Source organism: Lampetra fluviatilis, chromosome 18, assembly GCF_964198595.1.
Source record: "Lampetra fluviatilis chromosome 18, kcLamFluv1.1, whole genome shotgun sequence".
Classification (NCBI taxonomy): Eukaryota; Metazoa; Chordata; class Hyperoartia; order Petromyzontiformes; family Petromyzontidae; genus Lampetra; species Lampetra fluviatilis.
Window position 1 is genome coordinate 12,470,247 of NC_136292.1, and position 13,181 is coordinate 12,483,427.

The following is a 13,181-nucleotide window of genomic DNA, read 5'->3' on the forward strand; positions in this document are numbered from 1 at the left end:
GTCTCAGAGGGGCGAGGAGGAACCACATACAAGCGGGGAGGCAGCAGCCAGCCAGGCGATGAGCCGGAGCCAAATTTCCTTCCCCCACAAACTCTGCGATCCTCCAAATGAATCTTATGGCGGGACCCCTGGCACTCGCATAAACTACGTTGCGACGTCATTTTATGTCTGTTGAAGGCAAACGATACGGCAATCTATTCTAGACGAGCTCTACACGATGCGCAAATCTAAGTTTCAAAGTTTTGTTTCTTCTGCGCATTCATCCGGCTGCTGTGCTTGGACGACATGACAGCAGAATGATCTGCGCCACGTGAGTCGCGGCGTTTATGTGCGCGGTGGGATGGAGTTGCCAAAAATACATAAATAAAGATTTTGACTTCCGTTTATTTGGGACCCCGGGGTCCCGCCATAAGGTTCATTTACTAAAATGTGACCGGCCAATTAACGAGTGTTTACATGTGGGAGGGAGGAAACTGGAGCACTCGGAGAAAACCCAACAACGAGGCTACGGAAGAGGAGCTCTCACTGCCTGGCGAAAACAAACACGGAATGTGAAGTTCTAACGCGCCGCTGCGACTAAGACGGACATGGGGCTCACCACGGAGCCTCCCACACCACGTGGAGGCACAGGAGGGGGACGGCCAACACCGGTGACGATTACTTGAACCGGTCCTGGGTTTCACCTAGGTCGACTCGGCCTCAAATTAGTACCCGGTGCAGTGTGTAAACATTGCCGTTGAAAAGACAAACGTGGCCGGGCATCGTTTTCTGGCCACACCACCCGCTCGTGGGCTGTGACAGCCTTCACAGGTGCTACTCGCTAACAGGCTACACGGGGGATCTTTGCTTTTGATCTTTTTGCGTTATTGTGTTTACGTGCGTGTGTGCATGTGTGTGCGTGTGTGCGTCTGTGCTGGTCACCCACACCCTCGTGTACCGGCCTTCATAGGTGCTCGCTAACAGCACTTGCCCCTACAGTCTGTTAAAGCTACACGGGTGATCTTTGTCTTTGTGCGTACGAAGGCGCAGTGGAGCGGAGCGGCCACCACGACCCGCACCACCAACCGGCCGGCGACACGAGTCCCCGACTCCCCGGCCAGGGCCGGCAAACGGGAGCGTCGTCCCGCGCGCGAGCCGCCCCACCTGAATGTTCGCCTGCTGCAGGTGCTGCGCCCAGGTGCTGAACAGGTTGTGGCGCATTTGCTGGTCGAAGTAGCCGGCGTAGGCCATGAAGGCGGACGACAGGAGGCAGTCGCCCGTGATGGTGGACATCTGCGTGCGGAAGGTCTGGCTCGTCTGCTCCCAGCGCTCCTGCTCGGCGGCGAGGCTGCGCAGCAGCGCCGTGCTGCGGCTCACCTGCACGCGGCCCACGCGGCCACGGCCGCCGCGACCGTGACGGTGAGCGTGGAGACCGGACGCCACCGTGGCTAAGAGATGTGAACTACCTCGCCAGGTATACAGGAGGTCGTGGGTTCGATCCCGATCCTGACGCCTATTTGGAGTTTGCGTGTCTCTCTCTCCGTGGTCGCGTGGATTTATCTCCGGGTCCTCCGGTTTTTCTCTCCACATTTAAAATCAACGTCACGCGCTTAAGAGTATTTGGCTACTGCTATAGATTTCCACGTGATGATAAGCCACTTCGTTGAGCTACCATTTGTGTGACCAGGTCACTTCTGAAAAACAGCTACGTAGCTCAGTGGGCCTCACCTGGTAAAATAAAAATTTTTTTTATTAGTTTCAACTAAAAAAGCACAACAAAGTGGCATATGATCGTGTGGAAATTTATAGCAGCCAAAAAAATGTGGAGGAGAAAAACCGGAAGGACCCGGAGAAAAATCCACACAACCACAGGGAGAGAGACACCGCAAACTCCAAATGTACAGAAGTCAGGGTTGGGATCGAACCCACGACCTCCCATATACCAGGCGAGGCAGTCAACATCTCACCACCGTGGCGCAATTAAGACGGACCGACGGTCACGATCGTGGCAGCGTGGCGTGCAGAACCGGGACGTACGGACACGGACGGATGGACAGGAGGGGGTAGGGAGCGCTCACCTTGGCCTCCACGGCCGCCAGGTCGGCCTTGATGGCCTGGGCCTGCGAGATGAGCAGCGCGTACTCCTCCTTGTAGCGCGCGATGCTGGCCTCCAGCTCGCTGATCATGTGCTCCACCTCGTCGGCGCGCGCCTGGTTGTCCTTGGCGTCGCACTCCAGCTTCCGGAGCTCGTTGCGCAGCGGCTCGACGCGCTTCAGCATGTCCGCGTAGTTCAGCTGTCGTCCCGGCACGACCGATGGCAGACGGCGGGCGGTGGACGGGGGATGGCACAGGGGCGCAGAGAAACAGAACGGCGACGCCACCCTTCGTCTCCCGCGCATGAGAACACGTCAAGGCGGCACGCCCGCTGGCGATGCTACGCTGCTGCTGACCGTAACCCGGTGCCGCAGGGGCAGTGGCAGCAAGGGGTCGGTGGATCACAGCGCACTGATGTTGTTGTGAAACTCCCCTTCTGTCCGTGGCTGTCGAGGATGTGGCCGTTCCCTGGCTCGCCAGGAGAAGGCGGCTACAGCAGCAAGTGGACTGATCGCCATCTGTGTCCATCTCGTGCAAGGTGTGGGTTTTCTCTAGGTGCTCCGGTTTCCTCCCACCCACCTGAGTAATATCTGAACTACTTTCTGTGTTTAGTTTGTTGTCCTTCCCCCGCACCTCCGATTATCACGGTTGGTGAGAGAAGTTCAACGTACATACAGACACACAATACACACTCATCCTTAATTGGCTGAAAACATCTTAATAACATTAAACCCAATGTAGTGTCAGGACCCTCCTGATAAAAAGAGTCCTAGGACTGCTGGACGAATAAGTAAATTGTTGATGTTATTCAAATTATAATACCGGGGGCATCTCACTCAGTGGCAGCCCATCACCCCCCCACCCCCAACTTCCTCTGTTCAAGCAGTGAGACGATGGCCCCCCCCCCCGACCGGCGATGGACCCTCACCTGCGCCGTGGCCCACTTGACCATGGGCCCGCAGGCGAGCGAGGCGCGGTTCACCGTGTCGTAGTTGAAGTTGGGGTTGGAGAGGTAGCCCTTCTTCATTTTCTCCCGGATCGTGTCGCTGGTTTGGGGAGGTCAAACGGCCCGTCGGTTAAACGACGCGGTGAGAGGGGCGGTGTTGGCTGCACGTACGCCCGGTCGCCTTTGTCTCCCCCATGCACAAGCTTACACACTGCACGAGGTACTCACTTAACGCCGAGTTGACCTAGGGGAGGCCTAGGACCGGTTCAAATACTCGTGATTGGTGTTGGCCATGAGCAGGAATTGAACTCGTGTCTCGAGGTTCATAGTGCAGTGCGCTAACCTCTCTATTGTCGCTCCCCCAGAGACACGTAAACACGCACGTACACACACAGAGACAAAGATCCACCCTACAGCGTTTAACAGAATGTTGAGGCAAGTTGGTCGCGAGTATGAATCTCGGGTCGCCAGGTTCGTACTGCTGTGGTCTAACTAATACACTGCCGCTCCCCATAACGTACACACTCACAACAACAACAATAGCTGCCATTCACCACTGAGTGGCGGTGACGTCACCGCAGTGCTTGTGCCAGGCTCGGTGCACCTTCACGCCACGGGACAGACCCAGGTGTCATGGGTCGACTGCCTGAAACGACTGGCAGATGCACTACCTGTGCCCCCTACCGTGCCAACCTGCTGCGCTTTAGCCGCCCGGTGCTCCGCTCGTTGCTGTGAGTGTCGCTCCTCAACGCGCGCACGCGCACACCTGATCTCGTCGGCGGAGAAGTTGACGATAGTGGGGATGAAGTTGTCGCGGATGATGATGGAGCGGATTTGCTTCCAGTCCGTCGTGTTCTCCCCGAGAAGGAGGCAGATCGACTCGAGCGCCATTTTCACCGCGGCCGGAGGGTTCGCCATGGACCGCACCTCCACCAGGTGCTGCTTCTTGATGGACTTCACCGCTGCACACAAAGATAAAGTTCCCCCGTGTAGCCTTAACAGACCGTTGGGGCAAGTGCTGTTAAGGAGCACCTATGAAGGCCGGAACGGCACACAAGGGGGTGGGTGGCCAACGCCACGCCCGGCCGCCTTTGTCTTCCCAGTGGTGTTGTTTACACACTGCATCAGGTACTCATTTGAGGCTGAGTCGACCTAGGGAAGGCCCAGGACCCGTTCAGATAATCGTCACCGGTGTTGGTGGCCGTGAGCGGAAATCGAACTCGGGTCGCCGGGTTCGTAGCGCAGCGTAGCGCTAACCGCTGCACCACCGCTCCCCCACACACCCACAAGCGGGGCAGCTCCGAGCTGCGAGCCTGGGCGAGCATGGGGGAGGAGGGGGCGGGTAGGGGAGGGGTGAGGAGTGGGGGGAGGGGTGGGGGGGTGGGGGAGGGGTGTGGGCGGCCGCACCGTTCTGGGCTTCGATGACAGCCGGCTCAACCTGCTCCAGGTCCTCACAGACGCTCTTCTGCTTCTCGGCGATCACCTCGTTCTGCCGTAGCAGCGACTCCTGGATCTCCTGGCTCATCACCTGCACTCGCACGGAGACAAGGGTCCCCGCGTGGCCTCACGGACTGTCGGGGGGAGTGCGCGGCGTTCGCGAGCGCCTACGGCGCACGACACGGCGGCGTGACCGGTGCCCGGCCGCCTTTGTCTCCCCACTGCTGACGCTTAAGCACCGCACCAAGTGCTAGCCTAAACAGGCTGTTGGGGCAAGTGCTGTTAGCGAGCACATGTGAAGGCCTACACAGCACACGGGGGTGCGGGTGGCCAGCACCACGCCCGGCCGCCTTTGTCTCCCCACTGCTGATTGTTACACACCGCACCAGGTGCTCGTTTCAATATTTGCTGCTGTTATTGGTCGCCACGTGAAGTGCACTAACCAATCACAGACGCACACAAACACATCCACACACACACATGCACGTACGCACCTTTTTCTTCTCAGCCTCCTGCTGGCCGATCACCATCTTCTTGAGTTTGTCGTTGGCGGCCGCATTCTTGGCCTCGAGCTCCTGGGACTTGATGGACAGATCCTTCCTGAGCTCCTCCACCTGCAGGGGCAGGGGGACGGGGTGAGCGTGTGGAGGAGCTGAACGGAGTGAGAATGTAGGTGAGCGGGACGGCGTGCGGGCGAGGGGGACGGGGTGAGTGCGTGCGGGTGCGTGGCACGGCGTGTGGGCGAGGGGGTACGGGCACCTGGTCCACGGTCTCCTTGATCTTGCGGAGGCCCACGTTGAGGTGCATCTGCTGCTCCTCGAGCTCGCTGCGCTTCTCCCCGAACAGCTCCGCGTAGTGGCCGATGAAGTCGAGGTAGTGACGGGGTGTGATCGCCACCGTGCGGCCGCCGCGCTTGGCCAGCCGCGCGTTCGCCTGCGCCAGGGCCCCGCACCGTCATCAAAAGGCGACTCGCGAGACTCGGTCAGGCTTGCTTGGCTAAACAAGCGGAACGGCGATAACACCACCGCCGCAAGAGCACTGAGGCTCACCGCTAAGCAGAGGGAACTTGGCTGGGCCAATGGGGCCGCGGTGCCTAGGAGATGTTAGCTACTTCGCCAGGTATACAGGAGGTCGTGGGTTCGATCCTGACTCTGACGCCTGCTGTGTGTTTGGAGTTTCCGTGTCTCTCTCTCTCCCCGTGGTCGCGTGGATTTTTCTCCAGGTCCTTCGGTTTATCCCTGCACATTTAAAATCAACGTGCGTTTAGAGTATTTGGCTACTGCTATAAATTGCACGTGCTAAGCCACTTTTTTGAGCTAAAGAGCTCAGTGGGCCTTCCCTGATACAATACAAATAGTTTAAGTTTTGTGTTTTAAGCGTGGGCAGATGTTTCGAAAGACAGAGGGATGAAAGGATGAATGCACGGACCGACAGACGATGAGGACAGATGAACAAATCAATGGACGGAGAGGTGAATGTACGGACAGATAGATGAATGGACTGATGGACCAAAATACTGAGAGATGGACAGATGAATGGATGGACAAGCAGACAGACAAATTGACAGAGAGACACGCACGGATGAATGGACAAGCCGATGCACACCTGAACGTACAGATGGGAGGAAGGCCATTTTAATGGACTGAGAGACAGATGAACGAATAAAGAGATGGACAAATGGAATAATACCAGACAGGCAGCAAACACGAGGGCAGACGACTCGACAGCCGAACAGAGGAATGCACGGACAGTTGGAAAAACGTGTAGATGGATGGACAAATAGTCCCACAGATGGGCAAACGTCCATATAGACGGATACATAGACATAGATACATAGACACATAGACATAGATACATAGACATAGATACATAGACATAGATACATAGACATAGATACATAGACACATAGACATAGACACATAGACACAGATACATAGACACATAGACATAGACACATACACATAGATACATAGACATAGACACAGCCACATACATCGATACATAGACAAAGATATATAGTTACATAGATACATAGACATAGACACATAGATACATAGACACATAGATACATAGACACATAGACACATAGACACATAGACACATAGACATAGATACATAGACATAGACACACACACATAGACATCGATACATAGACAAAGATATATAGTTACATAGATACATAGACATAGACACATAGATACATAGACATAGACACATAGATACATAGACACATAGACACATAGACACATAGACACATAGACACATAGACATAGATACATAGACACATAGACATAGATACATAGACATTAGATACACAGATACATAGACATATAGACACATAGACATAGACACATAGATACATAGACATATAGACATAGACACATAGACATAGATACATAGACACATAGACATAGATACATAGACACATAGACATAGACAGATGGTCAGGCAGAGAGATGAAGAAGAGAAACAGCAGACGGAGCGACGCACAAGAACCTCGGCACCACCGCTGCTCTGCCCACTCCACTCCACACCATACCACTCCGCACCGCTCCACTCCACTCCGCACCACTCCACTCCGCACCACTCCACACCACTCCGCATCGCTCCACTCCACTCCGCACCACTCCACACCACTCCACACCACTCCACACCGCTCCACTCCACTCCGCACCACTCCACTCCACTCCGCACCACTCCACTCCGCACCACTCCACACCACTCCGCATCGCTCCGCATCACTCCACTCCACTCCGCACCACTCCACTCCACTCCACACCACTCCACTCCACACCACACCACTCCACACCACTCCACACCACACCACTCCACACCACTCCACACCACACCACTCCACTCCACACCACTCCACTCCACACCACACCACTCCACACCACTCCACTCCACACCACACCACTCCACACCACACCACTCCACTCCGCACCACTCTGCACCGCTCCACTCCACTCCGCACCACTCCACTCCACACCACTCCGCACAACTCCACACCGCACCACTCCACTCCACACCTTACCACTCCACTCCACACCACTCCACTCCACACCACTTCACTCCGCACCACTCCACACCACACCACTCCACTCCACACCACTCCACTCCTCACCACTCCACTCCACTCCACACCGCACCACTCCACACCACACCACTCCACACCGCACCACTCCACTCCACACCACTCCACACTGCTCCACTCCACTCCACACCACTCCACACCACGCCGCACCGCTCCACTCAACTCCACTCCACTCCACTCTACACCACTCCACACCACTCCGCACCGCTCCACTCCACACCGCACCACTCCACTCCACTCCACACCACTCCACTCCGCACCACTCAACTCCACTCCACACCACTCCACACCGCACCACTCCACACCGCTCCACTCCACACCGCTCCACACCACTCCGCTCCACTCCACTCCACTCCACACCACTCCACACCGCACCACTCCACACCACACCACTCCGCACCGCTCCACTCAACTCCACTCCACACCACTACACACCACTCCGCACCGCTCCAAACCACTCCGCACCGCACCACTCCACTCCACTCCGCACCACTCCACACCACTCCACTCCACTCCGCACCACTCCACACCGCACCACTCCACTCCACACCACCCCACTCCACAAAACACCACTCCACACCGCAGCACTCCGCACCGCACCTGGTGCAGGGTGAGGTGCACGAAGACACAGGCGTTGACGATGGCCTCGCGGTGCGAGGGCGGCTGGGGCAGGCGGTCGTACGCGGCCGGCACCGAGTCGGGGGCGATGTAGCTCGGCTTCTCCAGGTCCATCTTCCCCGTGAACTCCTTGCCCACCTGGTAGAGCGCCTCCGTCGACCAGTCCCCGAACCAGTTGAGCACGCACCTGCAGCGGGGGGGGGGGGGGGGTGGGGAGAGAGACGAAGGTGGCGCGGTGTCACGCCACACGGTCCAACGGTCCACCGGTGGGACGTTACGGGATGAGAGAGATGACAACACATGAGCGCGGAGACCCATAGACTCCCATAGACACACAGAGACACAGAGACCTGTAGACTCACAGAGACCTGTAGACTTCCATAGACACACAGACCCATAGACTCACGGAGATTCGTAAACTCACATCGAGACCCATAGACTCACCCAGAGACCCGTAGACTCACAGAGACCCGTACACTTGCACAGAGACCCGTAGACTCACACAGAGACCCATAGATTCACACAGAGACCCATAGATTCACACAGAGACCCACAGACTCACACAGATACCCATAGACTCATTATGCAGAGACCCATAGACTCTCATCACACAGAGACCCACAGAGACCCATAGGCGAAGGATAGGATGGGAGAAAAACGGGGGAGGACTTTACCCAGCGGTGGGGGAAGTTACAGGCCGACAATGACAGCAATAATGACGACGCACACACGCACATGGGGGGAGTTCATGAAAGGGGTACGGTGGTGGGGAGGAGGTGGGGGGGGAGGTCACCTGTTGAAGAGCGCGGGGGAGGTGGCGGCGCGGTCCTTAAGGCCCTCGGAGGACGGGTTCATGGTGAACACCACGTGCAGGTTGCGCATCACCTGGCTGGTGAACCAGCGGTACAGCTCCTCGTGCGAGTCCAGCATGAGGCCCTCCTTCTGCGAGCCCTCCTTGCAGCCGGTCATGAGCGCCGCGTACTCGTCGCCCTCGAACAGTCCCGGCACCTGCGAGGTACGGAGCGGCACGGTGCCACGGAGCGGTGTGCCTCACGGAGCGGCACGGTGGCACAGAGCGACAGGGTGGCACGGAGAGGCACGGTGGCACAGAGTGCATTTCGGGTGAATGGGATGGCGCCCGTCTCCATTCAATGGCGGAGCCAGGATTTTCAGGTAGGGGGGACAACCCCACCAGCAATGAAAAATGATCGGAGTTGTTTGACGCGTGTGCTGCGATGGCGCAGCCATCGATCGGGGGTCAAATTCGAACCCTACATGATCGGCCTCGCGCTCGCTGAAGGTGTTTGCCTTTAGGGAAGTCGTGAACTGTATACGCAACTGCGCACAATTCTGAGTCACTTATAACTGCTTTGCACGTAATAATACGCTACACAGTGGCAGTGGTGGTCGCAAAATGCCAAATAATCCGATAAAAATTGTGGATTTCGATCGGATCATTGGGGGGGCACGTGCCACCCCCCCCCCCCCACTGGCTCCGCCAGTGTCTCCATTGGTGGTGCTAAGCCAGCGGTGGAAATTCCTCATTCCCGTGGCCCTGGCCAGCCTATCCACGGGACGACCATCGCTGAATTACACAAGCGGCACACACACACGCGCACGCACGCACGCGTGTGTGTGTGCGGGTGTCACCGACCATTTCCCCCCGGACGCTCGCGTTGCACTGTTTCGTACGACCCCTTGAGACCAGTCTCACCGTGGCGATTGAGCACCCGGCTTCACCACGCACGCCCCACACTCCAGAGCAGGGTTCTTCACTACATTTTCAGGAGGGGGGCGGCACTTTCACCGATAAGACATCGCCAGTGTGTGATGGCCACCACAGATTTGAAACCATTGGGGGTTTGACAGTAGCGCGATGATGATGGGGGTGGGATGTTCACTTTTGTGTATTGTCTGGGGCGGGGGCCGCATGTCAGCAGGACCACACTAAAGGCCACCAAGGGGGTTGCCGCCAGTGGCCAAGCAGGGGCCTTGCAACGAAGAAGAACACCGCTCCAGACTCACACCCAGAACCTCACCGAAACGCCGGCTCCACGCTCCCCGGCGAGACCTCTCGCCTCTCCAGCCACGGTGGGCCGGCCGCGCCCACCCCCCAACCCCACCTCCCCCCCACCTCCCCCCCCCGCCCACCGTTGGGCTAATTGGCGAGTGCCTCGCGCCGCCGTACCTCTCCGTTGGCGAGCAGCGTGTTCATGCGCTCCAGGAAGCCCGAGTCCAGCACATTGGACTCGTCCATGATGAAGGCAATCTTCTCGTTCTTGCAGCCGGCGCGGCGCAGCACGGTGCGCAGGTCTTCGTCGAAGTCCTCGCCCGTGTACTTGCGGTGCACCTGCGGAAAAGGCGGGAGGGGTCGCCGCGTCGGGGCATTCGGTTTTACGCGGGGGGCAAAGGTTGCGCTGGACGTCACGATGTCAAAGGTCAAGATAATACCCCCACACCCCCCACCAGAATTAAACAATGCGTATTTGCGGGGGTGGTGCTGTCTTTCGTGCACACGAGGAAGAGGAGGAACAACGTCGGACGTCGTTTCAAACACCGGGGAGGGCACGACGCGGGAAACGCGTGGTGGGAAGCAGCAGGAGCGGCGCAAGCGCGGGAGCCCGCGTCGTAAAATATCCGTCTGCTCCCAACGAGCGATGGTGACGGCACTCGTCTCAGTCAGCGGCCGTGAGCCCAGTGGTGTACATTCCACATTACCGTGGCAGGTGCCGTAGCAGTGGAGTGATGTCATCCTGGAAGCATGTAAAGAACCCTTCGCAAAGTAACCCCGCAGTGACTGTCAAGTGTTTTTTCTTATGCACGAAGCTTCAAGCTCAAGTCAGACCCCAATGACAATACCTTCAGGAGTTAAATGCTACAGTCGAGGTCTGCTAGTAACGACGAAAGGGCTTCAGGAGAGAGTTCGTGTCGTTTGTCTGCTCCTCCTCCATTGAAGGAGTGCAGACTACAGCGTTTTACTATGGGGTCCAGAGTGTGGGTTGCATGTGTCTCTATGAATATCTATTGGTCTATATGCATGTATTTTTGTATCGGTATCTCTATGCGTCTCTACGAGTCTATGTGTCTCTGTGAGTCGCGATGTATTTCTATGGGTCTCTAAGGGTGTACTACAGGGTCCATAGTGTGGGTTGCACAGTGACGGTCACACTCCTGTGGCTTGCGTCTTTAATTTCCAAACTGGACACTGGATCAGGTGGCTCCCTGCTGCGGGTTCAAGGCTTTGTGAATTCTGAGTAACTGGTCCTGCACACTTTATACTCTGACTTCTAGTATCCAAAATGTTCAGCGATGGAAAGTCTGTCATAGTTCGATTCAAGGTCCCTGGGAAACCTCAAGATCAAAAGATGTTTAAGAGTCTATTTATAACCCAAAAAGTTCACAATTTTGGACGTTACATTTTGAGGCCAGTGTATAAAAAAAGTTTTCAGCAAGGACTAAATCTGTACAAAATTTAAATTCTCTGGCCATTCTATAAAATCATAGAATTGGCGTCGGTTACTCGCTCACTCATTCAGTCGCTCACTCACGACCGGTGGCGTGAGACAGCACCATGTAAAATTGGCAATAATAATAATACAGACGATCATCAATTATAATTATAAAGTGGCTTCGGGCAGGAGTGGGAGCCAGATTTTTAAAAATGCTAGATAATCACCAATCATAATTTAAAATAGCTTATTTTTGCACATTATTGTGTGACATTATGTTTGTATGTGTTGTTATATGTTTTTCTAGTGCTGTACATGTATTTACTATGTGAAATTGGAATAAATTAACTAAAATAAATATCCTACTTTAAAAAGTTACTGTATTTACTATACAGTACTTAGCACTCCAATCTCGACCACTCTGCATCATGGGGTGATGTATACACGTGCAGTATTTTCATTGTTTAAGTTGCATGTAGTGTATAATGTACTGTATCTATAATATTTAACACTGAAATCAAGCGCAGCTATTTTGTTTGTCACGCACGCGATGCCGATCGCCGGACTGGTTACGGCCTTTGGAACGGTGTTGTCGGTGTCGCAGGATCGGCCCGGGACCGCCAGATAATGTTGGAAGCAGCCAGATAATCGATGATGAAGAGTAATAATAATTATGATCGTGTCAACTTGTAATGCGCGGCCACACGGAGTTCGCTCGCTCTCTCGAGAGAGGGAGAGGACGACTCAGAGGAACCAGGAGGAGAACCACAGACGAGCCGGAAGGCAGAAACGCAATGATTCTGCACCAACGACTGCCCAAGCTTGGCGGTCTTATATATGTGTATGGTGTCAGCCCATTAATGAGTATTTATAATGAAAAAAGAACAGCCTTCAAACACCAAATAGACACCGATTGCGAAGCATCAAGTCTGAATTAACCACACGTGTTTGTGGTAAAACATGCAAACAACATGCTTTGATCATGTATATGCACTGTCCATGAAACTGATTGGCCCACACCAGAGACAGCCTCCGTTATGACCTTGACTCACCACCAGTGTTAGACCAGAGAACGCCAAAAGGCGAACAGCACAATGGCAATGCAAGCATCAAAGCTTGGGTTGAGCTGTTATAGCCACGGGTCCCATAGATGAGCATTTATACTTGTGTAGGGGTGTTAGAGAGAGAGCCCGTTATGCATGGCAGCCTATGGTAAACAAACACAGTAGGCGGGGCTACATGTGTGCACAAGCAGGTGCCCTCTGCGACGTCCGCGCCAGACACCCTGGGGGGTCGATTCGGTCGTTATGATCCCCCGGGGCCCCACCCCTCAGGGAGGGGTTGGGTATAAAAGGGGATTGTATCGAAGGGCTCGGCAGTGATGTTTAGCTAAAGAAGAGGAGGCGGAAGACGTCTGAGATAGAGCCCTGGACTCCCCCTGGTACGCCGTCCTTATCAGGACCGCGCAGGCTCGAGCCAGTGGCGTGGTACCAGAGCCAGAGCCAGTGCTGGTCTGGACTCTGGGTACCGGGCCCGACTGACCAGTGTCGGGCCAAGATAGCCT

The 13,181-nt window shown here is 55.5% G+C and overlaps 2 protein-coding genes across 2 annotated transcripts in view; one reads left to right on the top strand and one right to left on the bottom strand.

Moving 5' to 3' along the window:
- The window catches only part of LOC144937253 (transcriptional repressor protein YY1-like), a 422,669-nt gene that overhangs the window by 55,397 nt on the left and 354,091 nt on the right, over positions 1 to 13,181 (top strand). The window lies entirely within an intron of this gene.
- Positions 1 to 13,181, bottom strand: part of LOC144937252 (cytoplasmic dynein 1 heavy chain 1-like) — a 162,394-nt gene that overhangs the window by 30,133 nt on the left and 119,080 nt on the right. The window contains exons 52-61 of the mRNA XM_078864650.1: positions 10,357 to 10,518; positions 8,962 to 9,176; positions 8,151 to 8,355; positions 5,216 to 5,389; positions 4,951 to 5,070; positions 4,427 to 4,547; positions 3,786 to 3,981; positions 3,002 to 3,119; positions 2,058 to 2,273; positions 1,144 to 1,356 (exon numbers count right to left, since the gene is read on the bottom strand). Coding sequence (XP_078720776.1) covers positions 1,144 to 1,356; positions 2,058 to 2,273; positions 3,002 to 3,119; positions 3,786 to 3,981; positions 4,427 to 4,547; positions 4,951 to 5,070; positions 5,216 to 5,389; positions 8,151 to 8,355; positions 8,962 to 9,176; positions 10,357 to 10,518 — 1,740 coding nt within the window. The remainder of the gene's footprint in view (positions 1 to 1,143; positions 1,357 to 2,057; positions 2,274 to 3,001; positions 3,120 to 3,785; positions 3,982 to 4,426; positions 4,548 to 4,950; positions 5,071 to 5,215; positions 5,390 to 8,150; positions 8,356 to 8,961; positions 9,177 to 10,356; positions 10,519 to 13,181) is intronic.